At 40.1% G+C, this 21991-nt stretch overlaps 1 protein-coding gene across 3 annotated transcripts in view; it reads left to right on the top strand.

Moving 5' to 3' along the window:
• The window catches only part of GLDN (gliomedin), a 95914-nt gene that overhangs the window by 64904 nt on the left and 9019 nt on the right, over window positions 1-21991 (top strand). The window contains exons 2-5 of one of the 3 annotated variants that reach the window (XM_068203939.1): window positions 14074-14145; window positions 18604-18655; window positions 21479-21577; window positions 21760-21906. In XM_068203939.1, coding sequence (XP_068060040.1) covers window positions 18613-18655; window positions 21479-21577; window positions 21760-21906 — 289 coding nt within the window. In that variant the 5' untranslated portion in view covers window positions 14074-14145; window positions 18604-18612. Of the gene's footprint in view, window positions 1-14073; window positions 14146-14499; window positions 14776-18603; window positions 18656-21478; window positions 21578-21759; window positions 21907-21991 lie in introns of those variants that run through there. The other 2 variants (XM_068203938.1, XM_068203937.1) reach the window with 2 other exon arrangements.

The following is a 21991-nucleotide window of genomic DNA, read 5'->3' as shown; positions in this document are numbered from 1 at the left end:
AAAGCCTTGTACAAGAAAGCTATCATAGAAAGTTTCCAGCTCTTACACATGACTTAGAACTAGTTTATGGCATTTAATATGGTTGTGGTTTCAGCTGCTGAGAAGAAAAGCAGCTTGTGTTGAACTTTCTGTGCTGGTTTTCTGGTTGTGTTTTTCCTTTGTGTTCCCCATATGTTTTTTTCAGAAGCCAGACTTGGTCCTTGTTGCCACTGCAAACACATCATTGCTTTTGTATTGTGTGGAGGAAGGAGGCAAAGGGAAGTTCTGACACTCCAATGCTTGTGTGGTTGCAGCCACCCTTCAGTGATGGTGTTTTGTTTTATTGGTGGTGGGTCAGGCTTTGGCATTAGAGAGTAACTTGGCTGTTGGTGAAAGAGCTCTTGGAGGCATTGCTTTCATTAGTGATAAACTGAAATTAAAACAAATATTAGCTTTATTTGGAAGCACCTAAATCCTTAGATATTCTTTATTATACATGCACAAAAGAAACTACTTAAGTACTCATTTTTAAAAGCTCATCAGAATGATGAGTTTAGTGAAATAAGAAGTTAATATAAGGAATATGAAACAAATTCAGTTTTTTTTCTTGGACAGCAAGTATTGCTTGAAGTTTAAGGGAGACCAAGAATGGCCAGTTTCCCACACAAGCACATTTTTATTCCTTGCTCCATGATAATTTATTTAACAAAAAGTACATATCTAAAAATGGAAAAATCTGTTAAAGTTTTTGTAGGAGCTCCTTCTTCTGACAGTGCTATGTATCTACTTACTGATACAAGGAATTTGTGTATGAATTCAGGGGTAGGAAGCTGATTAAGATGGTCATGAAATAGTCTCAAAATGGGTAAAATAGAATGAAAGTGATTGTTTATATTTAAGCTAGGTTTTGTTAAGACTGACATTTTTGGGATACAACTTTAAATCAAATAATATTTCCATATGCCAGACAAAATGTATCTTTCTCTCATGACAAGGAATTCCTGGAACTTTGCATAATGCAACTAGAATGATTGGACTTGTTGTTCACTACAAAGGTCTGTGTTGAATACTACAAATTCTTCAGAGCCTGAGTAGGCATTCACTGAATTAACAAAGTTGGGTTTTATACCATTAAACAAAAATAAAGGAGGATTTTTTTTTTTGTTGTGCTAAATATTTCACAATAGGCTGTTGAGGGAAAATGATGCAAAATGCTCTTCATAGCTGAGCAGAAGGGTATGTGACCTTCTAGGGACCCTGTGGCTCCTATGATAACAGGATAAGAGTTGGGTTTTAGTAATAAGAGCTTGAATCTCCCCTAGTAACTAGGTAGAAAGAAAATTGCTTACATTAAATCAGTGGCAATGAAATCACCGGTATAAGAATCAGTATTATGAAACTGGTAAGGTGGCAGCAGATCTTAATTCTCTTTACGTCCCGGTGGTTTCAATGCAGTCTTGAAGGTGTGAGGGAAATGCTTGCTTTGCCCCAAGGATGCAGAGCCACTGGTGAATCTGTCCCTGATGTACTCCATGCTGTGTGAGCAAACAAAGAAAGAGGAAGCACAGACATCTGTGTGAACAGAATGGTCAGCACAAGGTCGTGCTGGAAATCCATGGAGATTGTTGCTCCATCCTGGATATTGGACAGAATCAGATGCCAGGTGGGGAGTTTAAACATGGGAAAATGTGTATACTTTCCTTGCTGTGCCTTTCCTTCCCTATATAAAAGTAAAGGAATCTAAAGTGGCACTCTCAGACATCCCTATGTTTGCAATAATGGCTGCCTGTCTTTCCTAGGCACTCAAAAGAAAGACATTGTTGTAATTTAACCAGCCATTTTATTCTTTCCTTTTCTTTCAACTTCCCATATGTGCTATTTTCCTGTTACCCTGAACAAGTCAATTATCAAGCACTGAGAGAGCTGAGACTACTGCAAGTGCCTGTCTTCAAATACTTCCAGCACTACTGGTGTGTATCAGCCAGGGGATCAGGTGATGCTCAGCCTGTCAGGTTCTCTCACTGGGGAGCAAAATTGTCCAACAAACATACACTGTGTGTATAAAAAACTTATCAATTCCTTAACAGTGAACTGATTGCAGATTTCGAGTCTGTTTCAGTGCACTGTTGCCAAAGAACTAGCAAAGCACAAAATGCTGCAGAATGTTTTCAGACAATCAGTTTTCAGCCACTGCCTTCATCTCCAGCCACACCTCCAGTGCTGCCTGGGTGCTGCTTCTAAACAGCTCCTTCTTTTGGCAGCATCCACTGCACCCTGAAACCTGTTCATATTCCCTGCAAGACTGTTTCTAGTCATTGTCATGAATGCACCCTTTCAAAGAACAGCGTGCACATAGGCGGGTGTATTTTGAGGGAGTTAGGAGCACAATATTGGAAATCACTCATTTCACATTTCGTATGTGAATTTTTCTTGTACAGTGTCTTGTAAGGAGCTGTCCTGTTTGGTCTTTCTAACGTTATATTCAGTGCAGAGATGGACTTGTTTGGCCTCCCCAGCAGAATTTTCTTCATGTAAACCAGAGTTTGGCTTCCCTAGATAATGCTATTTTAAAACAATCACTGAAGTGCTCTCATATCAATGTAATTGCTTGAACCCATTTATACTGCCCACATTTTTTCTTTCATGCCCAACTTCAGAGGGTCTATACTACTTGCAGTTCTAACACCAGGCAGATTTGGCAATTCTATTTCACAAATCTTCACAATTCTCTTTCTGCCTTATTGCCCAAACCCCCAAACTTTAGAGAGTGTTGGGAAGTGTGGGTGCTCAACATCTAGAGGGTCATGGTCATCAAAGTTTCAAAAAAGAATATTAGCTCTTATTCTGGAAAGAAAGAAAAGCTTTAGGAGAAGCTCATTATAATTGTCAGGAACAAAACAATCCATAAGAGCCTTGTCAGGAACAAAACAATCCATAAGAGCCTCTTGAAATCTTTCTGCCTATACTGCCTGGAGATGGGGTACAAGTTTTCTGACACCACCTTTGGGTACTTGGAGTTTGGTGTTTATGTTTTTGGTGGGTTTCTTTTTGATTAAAAATGTTGTTGATGTAAGGAGCTTTATAAAAGATGTTCCACGTGGCCTTGAACACTCAAAAAGATCTCTTCAGTGATTTCTTTTATCTGGAACAAATGCAGGCAAAATGGTCAGTTTTCAGTATGACTGAATGCAGCTCCTTAATTTGTGTACATGAGATTTAATTTTCTTATAAACAGGTCTCATGTAATGTTTGTGTGCTCTGGGCTTTATTGCAACAATTCTTCCCCTGAATAATCCCTACGTGAGGAAGTTGCACAGGAGCCAGGGGCTGGTTCAGCTGGTTTTTGAGGGTCATTTTCACAACAAATCTGTAAGGAAGAATCTCCTAGTCTTAGCTAAGGAACCTCAAACCTTGAGAGGTGTCCCTGCTCAAAGGGAGAGTCACCTGGAGTGCAGTCCAGGGGCAATTTAGAGGAAGCTTGAGTTGGACTCATCCAAAGATCTGTCACTGGCAGAAGGTCTCTCTGTCCTGAGGAGCCACCTTGGGAATCTGGAAGGAAGATCTATGCCCTGCAGCCCAGCAGGGAGGGCCCAGAGGCAGCTCTCTCAGGTTCCCGTGTTTATGGAGTGAAGCATTTGGCTCACAGTCAAGTTACATAAATTCAAAAGGCATGCAGGGGACTCCTGTACACTGCTGCTCTCTGGGTCACCCTCCTCCTCTGGGGGTGCCTTGGAGGAGTTTCTGGCCCAGCTGTGGGTCAGGCCTTTGCCTCCTTTGGGGCCAAACACCTCATTTTCTTAAGCAGTCCAGTGCATCTCTCACATCTCCCCCAAAAATCACTCTTCTCCTTTTGTCCATATCAGATTGATAGAATAGCAGTAAAAACTCCTAATGAAAGCCAAAGTGGAAAGAGTTAACAAACAGGATAGATATTTTTCTCCTGTTAGTCTGCCTACATTAAGTTCAAATCTTGAGATTATTGTAACCACTCTTGTTAATTCAAGAAGTACTACCTATTTTGGAGAAGGGGACAGCATGTTCTTGTCACAGGCAGAAGAAGCTGTAATGGTGTGTTATAGGAACAGGTCATGGATGTACTGTCTAAAACTAACTCTCTATTTATTAAGTGCCTGGGCATCTACACTTTCAGCTTGTTAGCTGGTTAAATTGTTTTCATTTTATTCCTTTTCCTGAACTGGCATTTCAGCTGGTGAGAAAAAGAAAGAGGTGTGTGATGATTTTTGTCCTTGATGTGCAAGAACTAGTGAGGACTGTCTTAGATTTTCTGTCTTTGTCTGTGGGCATAAGAATAATTTGAGAGCAACACTTTGGAGAGTGGAGAAAGGTACTTTGAGAGACAATCTGTTCTCCTGTCATGGAAAAATGTGCAAGATGTTCAGAGCAGTTCAGGATGAGTCTTCAATTTGTTACAGGATTCTTTGTCAGTTAAATGCTCTTTTTTAAGCTCTGCTGTCAGAGGGATGTCTTTGCAAGTCTCATGCAGTGCTCTTTTATGTGATGTCTGCAATAAAGGTGACATAAACTTGTAAACTTGCAAATACTTCCCCTGTTTTTTCCCCCACTAGCTGTCTACTGGAGCCACATTTAGAAAATGCTCCAGTATCCACTTACTTTTTCTGAGAAAATTTCTGTTATTTGGCAGTTATAGTGGGAACCTGAAGCCGCTGCTCTGTCATTGTACCACAACAGATTATTTTTAATGGTCACTTGGGTGTATTGTAGGATGATTCAGGCAACATTTTTTTTACAAGTGGGGATACTTTCCATGGAAAGTTCAAAACAAACATGCTAAACTTTTGCTGAAATGAAAGTATGGCCAAACCTCCCAGCCAGTCAAAGCAGCCCTGCTAGGCATGCTTGGAGAACAAGAGCATTTGCAGTGCTGAAGGTGCAGCAGGCATTTTCTCAGTAGAATTAAAGCACTGAATGCAATACTAAAGTTTAACTTGGAAAGAAGCTATGTGGCCATCAGGTTAAAATTCTGCTAACTACTTCCAGCTGTTCTGAATCCTCTAATCTGCTTCTTCAAGTGCTGTTAGTGATATCAATTTCTCTGTTAAGGCAGCTTTGGCTACACAATCTCTGAAGTGAAGAGGCTCCAGAGAAGCCTCTCTGCACCTGCTTTGAACCATGCAGAGTGTACTGCTTGTAGGCACAGCAGGTTTGCAAAAGCATTTTCTGTGCACTGGGCTTGTGGTTTATACAAAAGGGCTTTTCAGTGTTTTAGGATGATATAATTTTGCCTGTAAATCAGACCAAGTATTTTGGGACTCCTCAGATTCTCATAAAGTGTTGTTGTTTTTAAATTTATGCTGTTTTGTTAAATACAAGTAACAAATGTTTTGAAATGGTCTACGGAGAAAAAACCATTAATGATTCCAACTTCAAGCTGTGTAGAATTTCAGGTTGAAAATGCTCCTTGAAGATAATTCCCTCTGTGTTGGAAAACATTCTTTTAACCTCCTGTATTATTACGGCTCCACCTTGTAAAAGCTGCAAGTCAGTTTTGTAGAAAAATGTGTTTTATGTTTAGGCCCTCTCATGTAAGAGTTAGATGGAATTTTATATTTTCATGCTATGCAGCACAGTGTGACAATCGTAACCATCTGCACGGGAAGCTGTGGGCAAAACCAAAAGGGTTACCTGTGGCTGTGTAGCAAAACAACCAAAATTGATCTTTGGTTGTGAGCTCAGAATTCATGACCCAGAATGTATGGCAAATGTTGTGATCTGTAAAAAAATTATCTTTAAAGCTGTATGTAAGTATGCTTAGTCCAGGTAATTTCTGATAAGTTCTGAAATGTAAACAAAGCTGAATGTATCATAGCCTACACAGGTAAGAATTATCTGTAATTATGTTTATCAGCCAGCCATACAATTAAATGTTTTCTTGTCCATTTCAAAATTGCTCACAGTTTTTGGTGAGTGTACACAAGTAAAACAATGTATTCTCTAAAAACCTACTTGTAACAAGATAAACTCAAGCTGAAGAAGCAGTACTGAAATTTATTCACCTGAAGACACCTATTTGCTGACGATTATGTCTGAGACAGCAGCATAGGGGAAATGGTGCAAAATCCTCTTCAGTGTTTGGTGGAATCCGGTCAATTTTAATACTTGAAATGTGCAGAATTATTTGTGATTCTGAATTAAACCTTTGTATATAGTCTCAAACCAGCACTGCACAGGGCAGTACTCCACAGTAATAGCTAGGCTAACTCTGAAGGAAATACCTTGGCAGCAGAATGGTTGTGTTACTTCAGCCTCTGCCTGTGATAATTCCCTAGTAAATGTTCTCAGAAGGAAGTTTCTCTGCTGTGCTTGGGTGACTGACACCACTGGCTGGTGAGCGTGATCGATAGGAAATCTCCTGGTCTGTATTTTCTTAATGACTTAGATTGTATTTCTAGGCTCAGGAGATGCCAGGTCCAGTAGATCTTCCATAAAACTAAATAAATAACTGTTCCAAGGCTTGAGTGATAAGCAGTAAAGATCAGGTTGGAGTATTCTAGATTACAACTATTCTTTTTTGAATAAACTCATCATCATGGCTTTGCTTCACATACATATTTATATATTAAATAATCCTCACCTCTACTTGCCAGACTCTGTACATAGCTGTAATAAATCCCAATCTAATTCTGTAACACATAATGACAATCCCTCATGCATATGAGCATGAATTCTAAAGTTAGTATCCAAATAGACAAATTAGGTGGCTTTGTGTAGTCACTTAGCTATGCAGGGACACTTATCAGCATCCAAATTACATCAAAAGTAGACTGTTAAAAAGAATTTCTAGGATTAGCCCACAATCAGTCTGCATCTCATCTCTACTGAAGAGTAATATAATGTGGTATATCACTCTAGAAGGTTCAGTTTTTCTGTTTGGTGGTTTTTTTTTTTTTTCCTTAGTATCTGATCTGGTTGGAGAAATACTGCAGTTCTTCCTCACTGCTGCACTTCCCCTGCCTAGTAGCTTAAGCACTGATTTCCAGCTTTCCCACCTGAAGAAATGTAGGGAAAATGTGAGAAAATAATGTTTAATTGCATTGATATTAAACCTATCCTAACATTAGTTACAAACTGTACGTACAGATCACAAATACATTGCATACACTAAATGCTGTGCTCATCTATGTCATTATTACATCCAACCTACTCCTTATAGGAGAACCTCTGCACTCACAGAAGTGGATTGGGACTGCAGTGCTGTAGCATCCAGTCATTCATGTTCAAAAACCTGATAAAATGACTCTTTTCTCAAAAGTCTTTCTGACTTGAGCTACTTGTTTAGAAAATTACGAAATTTTTTTTTCACTGTGGAGACAAGAAACACAGATTCAGACAGTGCAGTCTGAGAGGCTTCTTCCCAGACACAGAATGTGCCAAATTGCTGCCTGACGTGGGCTGCAGCTACAATGCCTGCAAAGGAACTGAGTATTCTGCCAGAGTGCCCCCTCCATCCTGTATTCCCAGAACAATCTGAATGTTGTGGCACAGCCATGTGCCATTTCGAGATCTGCACAGACTTGCACATTTTCTGCTCTGCAAATCAAGGCACACACAGCTCTGAAACAAGGGTGCTTGGGGGAAGGGAATGTGCCCCTTCCTTCACCTGGAAAAACCCAAGTGCCTTCCACATTTTCTCCCTGGATAAGGCAAAATACTCAAAATACATTTTTATGTATTCTTATGTACCTTCTATTATTGTAGGTGCAGCTTTTCTGAAAATTGTGTTTCTGGATAATTTATATTTAGAAAACCATATTTAAAGTCCAATTTAATAATGGAAATGTATATTTTATCTCCTGTTTCTTGCCTTGGTTCCCTTTTCTCTTATGTCTTATGGAGATTATGGAGTCACTGGAATAAAGAGATGTGTCTGAATAAGGTGTGTTTTAGCATCAGACTTTCCCTGGGTGGTAATACTTCTGTGAATATGATTAATTTTCCTTAACTCTAGACATTTAGGTCTAAAACCATCTTCTGGCCCTGCTTTGTCAATGGTAGAGGAAAAGCAGTCATTTCTAGGAGTGACTCTCAGGTCTGTGTCTGCTCACTGAGTTCCCAAATCTGTCTGTAAGAGGCACTGAGGTGTAAGGAATAAGCTCATTAAAGGTTCCTCTGTAGTTAATGCAGTGTATATGATTTTTATCCTGATATTGGGTGAATAGATAGTTGAGAATTATTTGGTTACTGATGGAAACTTTAACTCATCTAACTGAGGAAGATCCAGTTCTAGATTATTGCTAGGTTTTAAAGATGAAAATGGCAGATTGATTTAAATTGCTTCAATATAGCTGGTTTTTATGTCACTGTAATGCATGGTTTTACTGTTTGTCTTTGTTACTTCTCTCTGTCTTTAAAATTGCAATGGTTTTCCTATCAGAACTTCAAAGACTATGTCTCATGGTTTTGATATGAGTTGGCATACAATGCCTATAAAAATCTACCTAATACAGAGCAGTTTTCTTGTGAGTGTTCAGAGATCATGCTGCTGTTCTCCATTTGTAAATTATCCCAGTGCAGTTGGTCCATTTATTTTTCATCTGTGTTTGTGGCTATGACTGTGTTCAGTTTTCTGAAAGTCAAAGATACCAGTAGTAAATTCATTATTTGACATTTCTTCTGTATGACATATTAAACAGTGCTATAATATAGTGCTATTTCTTTCTCTTGGCTTTATAAATAGTTTTAACATGTATATTTATGGTGCCTATAGTTATATATCAAATTAATGTGTTAAAAGTGCTCAAATAGGCAAAATTCAATTTAATCTTCTGTGAATCACAGTGGTAAATATGAATGACAAAATGCTGAGGGGAAGAAAGCTGAAATAGTGCTTGTATTCGATGCATCCTGACTGAAAATTACCAAGAGCTACAGAGAGTGGATTGTGACAAAGAGCTGGCTAAAGCTCTGTGCAGGAGAAGCTGTAAGGTGATGGGTGCCAGGTACGGTGAAATGATGTGGAGAGAAGTTTTTGAAGCAGAGAGGAAATCTTCATTCTGCTCTATTTTATATCCAGCTATTTCATTTCTCCCAGTGTGTTATACCTGGGCCACGGAGACATCCATTCTTGCTCCTTTGACAGACCTCTTAAAAGTGGATGGCGTAAGAGAGCTTCCAGTATGCAAACTCCATTTTTTTTCTGTGTTGTTGGAATACCTTTACCAAAAAAATGTCCTTTGTTGTTTTGTATCTCAGCATGGAGAAAATATAAGTTTGGTGATTTGTTTGATACTGAATATTTAATTTAATACTGTTTGATACTGAATATTTAATTTAATTTAATCCATTTAATTCCTGACTGTGTTTCAGGGTAGTTGAGGAGTGCCCTTGTCCTTTGCTTCCTTACTGAACTGCAGGATTCTCTGCAAAAAACAGGGACTATTTTCAAGGATAGTTATCTGGATTTCTACAGTTTCTCTCATTGTTTTCAGATTTCAATGGTGGCACAAAGATGTGATAGATCTTTTAAGTCACTTCCTATTTGTCATGTGTTTATGTGTTTTGATCAGTTGCTTTTACTCCCCTAATTTAGATTATGAATGGGTTGTTGTAGCCATGGTATCTGAATTGTTCTCTTTCTTTGCTCCTTAAGTCATCTTTGTCTATGGTGCAGCTCTGATTTTTTTTTTCTAATGTGTGTTGGAGGAATTCTGAGCAGTTTTCTGGGAAAATAGTCTTTAGCTGCCAGTGCCCTGATGAAGCATCTCAAAAGCATCTTCCTCCAATTTATTGAATGTGCATTCAAAGACAATGAGACTTTCTGCTGATGCCACTGAATAGTACGCTCTGTGCTGCAGCCCTTGCAGATATTTATGGGTTTTATTTTGAACTTCAAACACAAGCTTGACCTACCTATTAAGAAACACTTTTCACTGAGTCCTAATTTATGATTTATAATAAGGCCAGATATTCCAAAGTAACAGCTGGCATATTCTTTCCTCTGTATAGATTTGCTTATTCTTGCAGCTCTGTATTAAGTAGGAATTTCCTGAAATCAGAAGTAATTTTTAAGGTATTTGTGGCTGATTCCTCAAGAAGCTTTATATATTTGTGCCACTGAAAAGCACAATACAAGATTTAAGGGGTTGGGGTATTGTGCCATCTTTTCCACACCTCCTCTGATAGAAAACCATGAGAATTATAGTATTTTCTTTGTATTTTTATCTTCCAGTATTTTTTTTTCCTTGAAAAGCAAGCCTGTATCCAATATGCCATCATCTGTGTGGAATGTATGTGCAGAAATGGAGTAGGAGGCATTCTGGTGTGTGTGCCTGATAGAAGCCTAAATTAATTCTGTGGGGTGAGCTTGATCACAAAACTTAGTGTGGTCTGAATCACTAAATCTGCTATTGTGGCTGACCTACAACTGCTGCAAAGACATTTCAAACCTACGTGTTCCAGTTTTACTGAACACGAATATGCCAGGACCAAATATGAATTTCAAAACCAAGCCTATTTTTGCATGTAGTCAGAAGCCTTTTAATATTTTAAAGCTAATTCTTTGCTGCAGAAACAATGTTGGTTTCAGTGCCGATATTAAAGGGATGGAGCAACTCAGCTCAGCTGCTGGTGCATCACATGGTTTGAGCCATGGGAGCAGGGGTGAGGAGGAAGGGCATTTACAGCTCTCACTGGGGCCTCCTTCCTGAGCACATCCGTGCTGAACACATGGCTGCAGCACTTACACGGTCCGCTGTGGCAATGGAAAGGACAAGAAATGTACTGAAAGGCCTTAACGGTTCATCACTTTCACAGTCCAAAGAATGATCTTCCCCCTTCTACTCTGTAGGTTTGGAATGTGCAGTAGCTGAGGAATGGCAAAACGAATATATCAAACCTCTGGTATATATCTTGAGAAGAACGGAGATCCAATAAAATCTGTCACTTACCATGGCAGGTTATGATAGCTTTAAAAGACCTTTTTTTCAACTTTAACTAGTTCAGGGAAAGACATTACCTCCTTCTGATAGTATCCATAAAGACTATAATTTGTCTAATCTTTTAATGGCTTGATCAGAGGCAGTTTGGTTAACTGGCTCATAAGAGCATTGTCCTCAGCAACTTGGTTCTTCTTCCAGCATTATCTACCCAAGTGAAAACAGCATTTCATCTCCAATGTGCTTTATCACTGGGACAGCTGCCAAAATAGATGAGATTTTAGTAATAACAACTTCTACAAATTAAAACATCAGTGGGAGCATTAGTTAAGTGTGACACCATCTGAATACATTGTCAGCTTGAGAATAATCAAGGAATATTTTTATTGTATACATAGTGAGTAATTTGGATACAAAAATACCTCTTGTGGGAAAGCTATGTTTTATTTTATGGAAATTTATTTCAGCTCCGCAAAGCTGGAATTCTAAAAAGAAAAAATATGGTGTTGCCTCTACAGTTTGCATATTGACAGCTTCATTCTGGTTCCAGTACTACTTGGACAGATTTATGTGACCTTTGTATGCCCTGTCAGTTATGATGCACAGTAGTGTTAGGATGTACTTTAGAGACACAGGAAATAATTGAAGTGCTGCTTGCTGGCATTCTTCCTAACTGAGAAAATGATGGATCTAGGGGATAACACTTTTCTCACATGGATTTAAATTGCTACTGAGCAAATTTTTCTGGTTTTTTGGTAAGAAAATAGTGGTAAGGTTTCTAGAATTTACCAGCAGCATTCCCAAGCCCCCATTCTGCTTTGCTGATCCCCATTGGGACCATTGATTCTTATCACTGTGAAGGAACAGAGGCATTGAGCATGGAGTGCATTGCAGCTGGTAACAAGTGCTGTATGGATGAACCAAAATCTCAGCTGCGTTACACAGGGACAAGAGATCCAGAAGGGGACACAGGATTATCAGGCAGTAGCAGAGGATGACATGGAGACATTTGAACGAGCTGCTGTTCATATGGGATGGGGGAACACTCAGTAGAAAGCAGGGACAGGAATGTCCACAGCCCAGTCAGTCAGCTGCTCCTGCCACTGCAGTAGCTAAAAGGACTTTCAGTGCAGTCTTGGGAACCTCTTTGCCGCAAAATTGTGCTGTCAATTGATTCCTGACTTTCAAAAATTGGGCAAATTCTCACCAGAGGTGTAACTGTGTGTCCTAGTGAGCCAAGTGCAGGTCTGCACACACTGCCATAAACCTCTGGTACATGCTGGGCTCTGGGGAAGAACTCTGCCACTCTGCCATCCCAGCAGGTTGCAGACTGCAGCCTTGGATAGGGTGTCTGTAGTGATCCAATGGCCCATTTTTTAAATGAACAATGTTCAGTTGCTTTTTGATTGTAATGGAGAGAAAACCTTGCAAAATTAGGCAGATGGGAAAGCAAGAGTGCTAAGAGTGCTGTATTGCTTTTGTTATTCTCCAAATTGTAGCTCCTAATTATTATACTCTTTTTTTACTCAATCGTTGCACTTTGAAATGGACAATAAAAATGAAGAATTGCTGTTTGTTGTGCTGTATGGTCTCTGGGGTCCAGTTCTATTTGCTCTTGGACAGAAAGTTTTAGTTTGCTGGTGTGATAGATTCTTACTCATTTTATGTCTATGAATTATAAACAAACCTGCTTAAGTCTTCTGGGAATTTCTATGCAAGGTCTTATTTTTTTCTCTTCTTTCTCCTTTACAAGAGTAATACTATAAGCAAAACTCAAATATGCACTTCTATGCTAAGCTGGGACATCAACTGCAGAGTCTCCTGGTTTTGGCTGGGACAAAATTATTTGTTTTCCTAGCAGCTGGTGCAGTGCTGCACTTTGGAGTTCTGGGAATAATGGTGACACCACAGTGACACCTCGGCTGGTGCTGAGCAGTGCTCACCTGCACTCAGGGACTTGTCAGAGTCTCACACTCTGGCAGTGGGCAGGTGCACAAGGAGCTGAGAGGGAGCACAGCCAGGACAGCTGACCCCAGCTGGCCAGGGGATTTTCCACACCCAGGAATGTCCTGCTCAGTGTAGATATATTGGGAAAAGCAATTATTCTTGTAACCCTCACTGACATCAGAAAGGCTATTCACATATATGGAGGACTTTGTGATACCTTCAGAAGAGTTTGCCAAGGCCCAAAGCCTCAAATGATTTTTCAGCAAGTGTTTGCACATTTGGTTTTGTAATTATTCCTTAAAATATCTTAGAGTAGGTTTAGGCTTGATATAAGGAAGAAATATTTTACAGTAAGCGTGGTGAAACACTGACATGGGTTGTCCAGAGAGGTGATATGTGCTCCATCCCTGGAAACGTTCAAGGCCACGTTCGATGGGGCTCTTGGCAACCGGATCTGTTGGAAAGTGTGCCTGCTCACCGCAGAGGGGTTGGGTTAGGTGACTTTTAAAGGTGCTTTTCAGCCCAAACTATTCTTTGTTTCTGTGCTGATAAGCCTTATGCCTTTGGGTGTATGCTGCTTTTCTTCTGTCTCATCTGCCATCACGGGATGAGATGGAATGATTGTTCTCTCGTCTTTCATCTTGTTCGACCTATACCTGTCGTGGCAGTTTCATAAGGAAAAGTCTCTGATGCAATGCCTGAGGACACCAGCACTTTTTGCAGTAATTTTTTATTTCAGAGAGATGAGAAATTTAATATGATGGAGTTGTTTTCCTATCTTTGCTTCTCTACTGTGCTTAGGCAGCTGTAGCAGAACTGAGTGTATTAAGTTCGGATTTGGTTTGACCTAATAGTTCATCTGTCAATGTAGTGTGGGATTAGTATGAATTACAGGTCAATGGCATAGTTAGAATGGAGACAAAACGTATGTGATCAGTTGCAGCAGAGAATTGTCACTGTGGCAAAGGATCAAAGCCTTCTCTTGTAGGAAACATGGCATTCAAAAGCTGGGAGTCTCTTGAGGTCGATTTGAAGTGGTATCAATGTAAGAAAGCACATGGCTTTGATTTGAAATGTCAGCTTTAAAAATAGCTTTTTTGAAAAGTGTTTTGAGCTCAAGAGCTTCCACATTCTTAATGAAGTCTTGGTATTTGGACAGATTCTGCTATATGCTGTAATTCATTTTCTTATCTTGGCTATGAATTAACTGATAACAAAATTTGCTACATTAAAGATATCCCACGTCACAGAAGGTTTAGCAGTAGTAATTTGGGAAAGGTCTGTGCTTGAATATCTAAAGCAGCAGGTCAATTTTAGTAAGTGAATGACACATGGTATTCGTAAGAGAGCGCAGGGATGGTATGAACTGCAGGACCTGTGTCACGGATCTGTGTGATGACAGGATCTGTCTAACGGGGCGATATTTATCATGCAGTCTCACCGCTTGACACCCGGAAAAGCCATGTTTGAAAGCACGTTTGGGTCACACGCTGTGCCAGGCGCATCCCCCTCTGGAAGTGACCGAGAGCAGCTCCCCCGTCCTGCCCGGCTTTGCGGGGACAGTGGCCAGCCCGGGTGCGGGAGGGGTCAGCCCTGCCCGGCCCCGGCCCGGCCCCGGCCGCGGGCGATAAAGGCGCGGCGCGGCGGGCGCGGCGGGGCGATGGAGGCGGCGGGCGGGCGGGCGCTGCTGGCCGCCGTGGGGCTGCTGTCGGCGCTCAGCGCCGCGGGCACGCTGTTCCTGCTGGCGCAGTGGCGGGAGCTCGGCGCGGCGCTGCGGGAGCTGGAGGCGGCGGGGAACGGCTCCGTGCGGGGGCTGCCCCCCGGCCCCGCGCCCGCCGCCCGCGCCAAGCGCAGCCGCCGCGGGGAGCGCGCCCGCGGCCACGTGCGCGCCGAGAGCGACGAGATGCTGATGCTGCTCACCTACTCCATGGTGCCGGTACGGCCCCGCCGCGGGGCTGCGCTCGGGTCGGGAGAGCCGGGGCTTGTCCGGGCTGCAGCTCCAGGAGCGCCGCGGACGCTCGCGTTGGCCGCGTCCCGCCCGCTCCTGCCGCGGCGGCTTTCCCTGGAGCCAAGCCGAGGCTCTGCCCCATTGCCTGCTCTGAGAATGCTGGGCCGCGGAGCTCGCAGGGTGCCATCCAGCTTTACGAACGAGACTTACGCCCAGGGAGGGGAGTTGGGTGTTTAGTGGAACTCCAACATTTCGTTTCAATAAGAAGCCTTCCCGTTTCCAACGTTTCTGGTTTTTAAAACTAACACTACTAACAGAACTCTCGTGTGTTTTGTGCTGTTCAGCATGAGGCACTGGACATCTGCTGATGTCTGACATCTCTTTGAAACTGAAAATGCCCTTCCAGTAAGTGTTAAATTTGAGGTGGTATTTGATGGATCAGGAGAACTGTATGTCCTTTCTCTGGCAGAACAGCACAGTTTTTTCCACATCAGTGAGAGATGATCTTGCTCAGTAGGAACTAATGTCATGTGTTGGAAAAATTACACAGGTTGTATAGTTGAAAATTTTTGAATAGATTGAAAAGCTTTTGAGTTTTGAGCTAGAAGAAATGCAAGAAAAATATTACTGTTAAGAGAACTTTAGTGGAAACTGTCCCAGTAAGGATTGCAGGTCTATGTGCACAGAAGTGTAACTCAGGCTCTTACTTGAGTATTAATGTTGCTGGTTTAAAAAATCATTCACAGAAAATATCTCTTCAGTCATGTTCTGTTGGCATTTTTGTAAATAAACTATTGCTATCCTCACTTTACAGTGATAACATCTCCATTAATATTGAGGCTAATGCGAGTGTCAAGCGCAGGTATTCAAAGCATGGAGTCTTGATAATGACTTTGTTTGGGTTTTAGAGTTTTTTTTTTTTTTAACTAGACCCTTTAAGTTGTTGTGCTTTGAGTTTAGAATTTGCAGTGCAAGACTTCTGCAAAAAGTAAAAATCTGTAAAGTCACGTGGTTTTGTACTCAAAACTATCTTTTAAATAACTCCTTTTAGGAGGTCATCCCTGAATTTGGCAGCTGCAGTTTGTTTTGCTCTATCTGATATGAATTGCTTTTTTGAGTCCAAAAGATCCACAAATAAAATTACTGGGGGAAAGGATTATGACCCTGGTAGGGCTTGAGGACAGTCAATGCCATTTACTGCTAGGTGCTCAGACTGGGATCATTAGTTGCAGGTGAGTGTCTGGATAATTTTGGCAGTGCCCATTAAATGTGCTACTCTGCTGTCAATAGGTACCATGATTACAAATTACATTAATTTTATTACCTTCTTCAAATAGCACTGAGCACGTTGTATATATTTGAACAGCATGTGGCCAGACTGTGCACTTGTGTCTCTAAATGTCCACTGTGACTACTGCTGTGTGTGATGTGCTTCATTTAAATCTGTGTATCCTGCAGGGAGCTGCTTGGGAGGGTTTGATGCCTTTTTATTCTTACTCCCATCAAACATTTTTCATTCTGGCCACTGCTCAGGAGAGTGTGTAACTGTGTCCAGAATCATTTGCTCAAGGGGAAAAAAGTCCTTAGAAAAATATTCAAGCACCACCCCCCCCTCCAACTCCTGCATTTCTGTATTTTGAATCTAACTCCCACCAATGTAATTTGAAGAGTTGGCTGCTTTTGTAGTATGAGACTGAGTTCCTCAGTCGGTGGGATGACCCCTGTGACACCGGTGGCCCCTGCTGAATGTGGGCCTGAACAGAGGCTGGGCCTGAGCAGGTTCTCTGCCACGCCCGTGCAGGTATCAGAGTCCCACTGCTCTGCACAGCCCCTGCTCAGGACACAGCTGTTGTGCCCACTGCTCACGAATCTTTGAAGTAACCACAGGCAGCAAAAATCACGTTAGCTCTAACAACATGAGCATAGTTTTTGTTCAGGGACTCTTATTTAAGTATGTGTATATTTGTTTTGTAAGTGAGTAAAAATAGGAAACTGGCAAATCTGCTGCTGCAGAAAGGATGATGGGGGGGTAACAGGCCAGTAAGAGTCAAAGTGTGATTTAAGACAGTGCAAGAGATGGTGGCTACCAGTCATCTAAGTAAAATTTCATAGTTTAGGGGTTTATTTTATTTTATTTTTATTTCTCCATCATTTCTCCATGAGAAAATGAAGATTTTAGCATTTAAAAAAGATATTTTTATCTGTAGCTTTTCTTAGTGATGATGCTGGTTGTGAATGGTCTGCTCATCTTTCATAGCTAAGCTGGAGGTTCTGTCACAGGCTATTTGCACTTCTTGAGTGCCATGTTTTTAAATTGTCACCTGAGTTGCACTGACTGGTAAACATAGTGCTGCTGAGATAATTGGAGGGCCCAAAGCAACCTGTAAGCACTTCAACAACCTCAACAGAACTATCTAAACTAAAATGCACTTAGAATTAGAGTGCACATGGACAATATGTATTTTACAAATTACAGGGTAGGAGCCAAGTGTTTTTGAGGAGTGTGAGGGGAAAGAAAACAAGCATATTCTGATATTCAAAATCAGTAGTTAACACTTCTCAGCTAATTTAAACTGAGTCTAAAATTTTAAATGTACTGTTCTAGTACAGTCTGGAATCAGTACATTCTCAGCATGTATCAGACAGAACAGGAACTCATTGTCAAATATGGTTTGGTTCTGCAGAAAAAGGATGCTTTCCATTAAACTAATTGTCCTCTATTTGAGTCTGTTAGATTTGGCAGTTGAAACTAATGATGTATTTATTTTAAAAACAATGATTTTTAATTAACGATTTAAAAATAATGATTGACAGTGGCAAATCATCATAAACCTTGCTAGGATTAAACTTCAATCTGCCTTTCAGATTGCCTTGCACTTGTTCCTTCTGTCTTTTGGGACTAGTGCATTCCATTAATTTCTATTAATTGTAGATACGAGTAACTGCACAAAGATCAACAAATGTGCGGCTCTGGCTACATGGTTCATAAGTTTTCACGCATTGCACAACCCTGAAATAGTGACCCTTTATTTTCTGGCTATAAACATTAGACTTTCCCATAGAGAGCTGAGGGACTTCCAGAGTTCATGGTTTTGTTTTGGTGAGTAGCAAAATGTTTTAGTGTTGACTCTCATTATGCAGGACATGTAAAGTGAATGTTTGCTCAGACAAGAACTCTGTATTTTGTAAAGACGTCTTCTCTATTGATACATTTTACTCTACTCTAGATTAAAAGCATCTTTATGAATGTGTCTTCCAGCTTGATTTAATAAAGACTTGTCTTTTTGCTTGAATTATTTTGAGTGGATGAAGGTCCATTTCAAATTTGCACACCTTGGTTATTCAAAGATAAGAAATTGCTTACTTGGAACACAGGTCATCTTTTCCCCTGGGTATGCTTCATTAGAAATTTTCCATCACTTAATACAAATATAAAATAAAATTGCATGTAGTTTGTATTGGCTGATAATTGGATTTTAATACCTTTTACTGATAGAGTCCATGCATGGACAACCACATGTGTTCCAGTAATGTGTGAAATTTAATGGCTCAGGGATGTATGGAGTTGTCTGCCCAGTGTTTTGTTCATATTTTCAGTAAGGATTAAACTGAGTCTATTGAACAGAGTCCTATTGAACAGAACACTGCCCAAAGAGATGGCTGGTGTCACAGTGTTACAGTATTCTGAGTAGCTTATTCTAATAAGCACAGAGGGCCAGTTGTATCTTTGGGTTTGGAATTATTTCTGTAGGTAAAGTGAACCAGATACTTTTATGAAATACATTGTTTTCAACTTTAATTTCTTTGCAATATTAGGTCCGAGTGATGGTGGATTTGTGTAACAGCACAAAAGGGATTTGTTTAACAGGTATGTTTGCTGCCTTAAGCATTACACTTATGTTACCTCCAGGAAACCAGAAACAGTGTTTTCAAAGAACCTGAGGTCAATAACTGTGTCAAAAACCTGCTATTTATCAGAATTTAAAAAAAGATTAATATGTACCACTTTGGGACTTACCTGTACCCTCTGAATATAAATGCTGGAATTTAAGGAGCTGCGTTGATGCTATTTGGAGCCATTTCTCTTTGATGCAATTTTCACAAGCAAATCTTTTAGACTTGGGTGTTTCAAATACCATTTGAGATTTAGTCATAATATTTTTGCGTATGTCACACTTCAGGCCTAACACAGGAGGAATATGCAGGGGGTAGAAACTTGCTTCTATTACAACTGCAGTGGAGCAGAGGCACTTAGTGAAGTCACATGTCACCAGCGAGGACCCGGAGCTGCTGATGGTAGAGTAATGAGAAGGTGTGGAAAGTTTTGTGGGGTTTGGTGAAGAGTGTCTGGTAGTAGCCAGTTTAAAAGCTATGGTCCAGCTCTGAGGTCTGTCACAGAATGAATTGTTTTCCTTTTGGAAATGAGAGGATTAGAAAAAAGACAGTTTTTATGAGTTTAAAAAAAATGCTTCACTTGCTGTCTGGTTTGAATTTTCAAATGGCACTTGGGTCCATTTGACTCAACTGATTAAACATAAATGAGAACTGCCATTTTACACACAGATGGTAAATAATATTTCTGAAGCTGTACATCAGTTCTGATTGCAACAGTGGCTGAACCACAGACAATCTAAGTTTTGGGTTTTTTTGGGTTTCAGACTTGTAAGTTCATGTTTCTTGGTGCCTTTTGCACCTTTTTCTCTCTTAACACCATTACATGAGTGGCTTTCTCTGCTGTAGGCCTCAATGACATTTGTGGCTTTTCAAGCACCTTTCTTATGTATCTCATGCTTGTACAAGGAGCCTCAGCTTTAGGGATGAGGAAGTAATTCAATGCACTAATGGATGTAACATAGTGTGGAAGAAATAGCCATTTACTGCAAAACTGACAGAAAGATGTTAACTGATATTACTGCCCGTACTGATTAAAAGGGATGATTCCTATAATGGTATTGTAAAATGGTTTCCACTTTACTCATAATGCTTTGTAATTAATGCTGAAAATTGTCATCTTTAGGGAAATCCAGTAATTACTGTTATTTTCTGTTGTAAAAAGTTTGGTTGAAACAAGACAGTACTTTGGCTGGATAAAAATGTTCACAGAGTTAATTTGGTTCTTTAATTGCAGCTGTCACCTTTGTATTCTCCAAGTGGTTTTCTATTTTTAAAAATTTTAATGCGTATTGGGGATCACAGATGATGAATCACAGACATTGTTCTGGTTAATCTTTCTCTACTCTTGCCTGCTATACTTGCTTCTCTTTAGGGCCCTACATCTAAGCTCTGTAAGAGCGTGAGACAGATTTTTCTGTATTACAAGTTGCTGAATGACTGAAGCAAGTCCAATTTCTAAATGTACCAACCAGTTTCTGTGGGAAGCTTGACCCAGACTAGATAACTATCACATGTGAAAAGTCTGACTGTTGATATGAATGACAAGACTTTTTTTCCTATTTAAATAGTCCGAGTCCTGAATTGCAATGAAATATCTGTAAAACACAGAGAAGTGTGGCATGTATTTTTAATGTGTATTTCCAACAGGATTTTTAATTGTGACATTCATCAGTATTGTAAAGCCAATATTCTTCCACTAGAAGAGGTTTTGGAAGAACATTTACAGGAAGGAAATATGACTGTGAGGTGTCTTGCATCCAAGGCTTCGTGGAGGCACCAAAGCCCCTGACAGTGAGGTTACATTGCAGAGGTTGTTGCTAAACCATTATCAACTGAAATTTGAAAAAAGCAAAACATGTATGTGTAAATGTGCTACTCTGACTTACTGCTAATGCTCAGATAGTTATTTATGATACAAAGCAGTTAAACAGATAGACACTAATTTTGAAATTAGAGGGATTTTCTTACCCTTTTACTGCTCTGATCTAGTGCTAATCAGTGCAGCTTGGAATTGCTTTGTTTTTTGCTAGGTTAAACTTACCATTTCTTTTTTCTTGTGTTTGTTTTGGTTTTTTTTTTCCTCTTGTTATAGGCCCCCCAGGACCACCAGGTAAGACACTTGGACAATTGCAGTAACATTTGGGGGTAATTGAAATAGCTGCTGGTATAAAATATTGAAATACAGAAATGTATCTTTCACAAAATTTTCTTCCTTTGCTAATTAGATTAAGGGAGGGTTGAATGACTGCCTGCCTTCATAATGCTTGTATTTAAGTCAGTTCATGCCCCTTCTGAGAGAGGGGAGGTTTCAGCCATTTTAATTTTCTAGTGAAGGGAGTAGAACATTTGATCAAAACCAAATTAATATGTTTAAGTTGCATCTAGGTGAAGAGATGAATTTATATATTGACCTCCCAAGGAAATGGATATTTTAATTTAACACTAAAACTATATTTTAAAAAATGTTGGTTACTGATTACACCCTCCCACCTCCCCCATAACTTTTCCTCCTTTCTTACTGAATTCTGTCTCAGTTCTCACTCAGGTGGTTGCAAGGCTATGTTATGAATGTTACTTGTTTTCTTTCTGTGCTGCTTAACCTGTGGGTCTGCTTGGAATAATTCTCTGTATCAGAAAAGTATGAGTTATGTTTTGCTGGGGTTTAAATATATATATATATATATATATATATATATATATATATATATATATATACATGTTGCATGTAAATATAGTAGATTTCAGGGTAACTTGCATTCAACAGTGACAATTCAGTTATGCTGTTTGGTTTGATCAGGGCCTCCTGGGCTGCCTGGCTACAATGGATCAGATGGAATCCCAGGAACTCCAGGACAAAAGGGAGAACCAGGAGTAAATGGAAAAAGAGGAAAAATAGGTACAGCTTCTTTTCATATTAGGTTACAATGCTGCTTTGAAATCCAAAGAAATTACAGCTATCCAGCTAAATACAAGTGAAAAATATAACTAGAGTGAATATGGTTTGTGGTAAAAATATTTATTAATTGGTGCTTAATACTGGAGCAGTGCTTTTGATACTGAAATGGTTTTTATTTCTAGGTTTGCCAGGACCAAAAGGTGATCAAGGACTGAAAGGAGAACCGGGAGAAATGGGTTTACCTGGGAAGGATGGTATGCCAGGAGGAAAAGGTGCAAGAGGATCCAAGGGAGAAAAGGGGGATGCAAACAATGATGTGATATTAGAAGGTATGGAAAAGTGCTCTTGGGAGTTCTCCTGCAACAGTGTACTTGACAGAAAAAGATATGTTCCACTTCTGAAGCATGAATGTGA

This window comes from Anomalospiza imberbis, chromosome 13 (genome assembly GCF_031753505.1).
Source record: "Anomalospiza imberbis isolate Cuckoo-Finch-1a 21T00152 chromosome 13, ASM3175350v1, whole genome shotgun sequence".
Taxonomy (NCBI): domain Eukaryota; kingdom Metazoa; phylum Chordata; class Aves; order Passeriformes; family Viduidae; genus Anomalospiza; species Anomalospiza imberbis.
The sequence above is the reverse complement of the archived record's forward strand: the minus strand, read 5'-3'. Positions and strand labels throughout refer to the sequence as shown.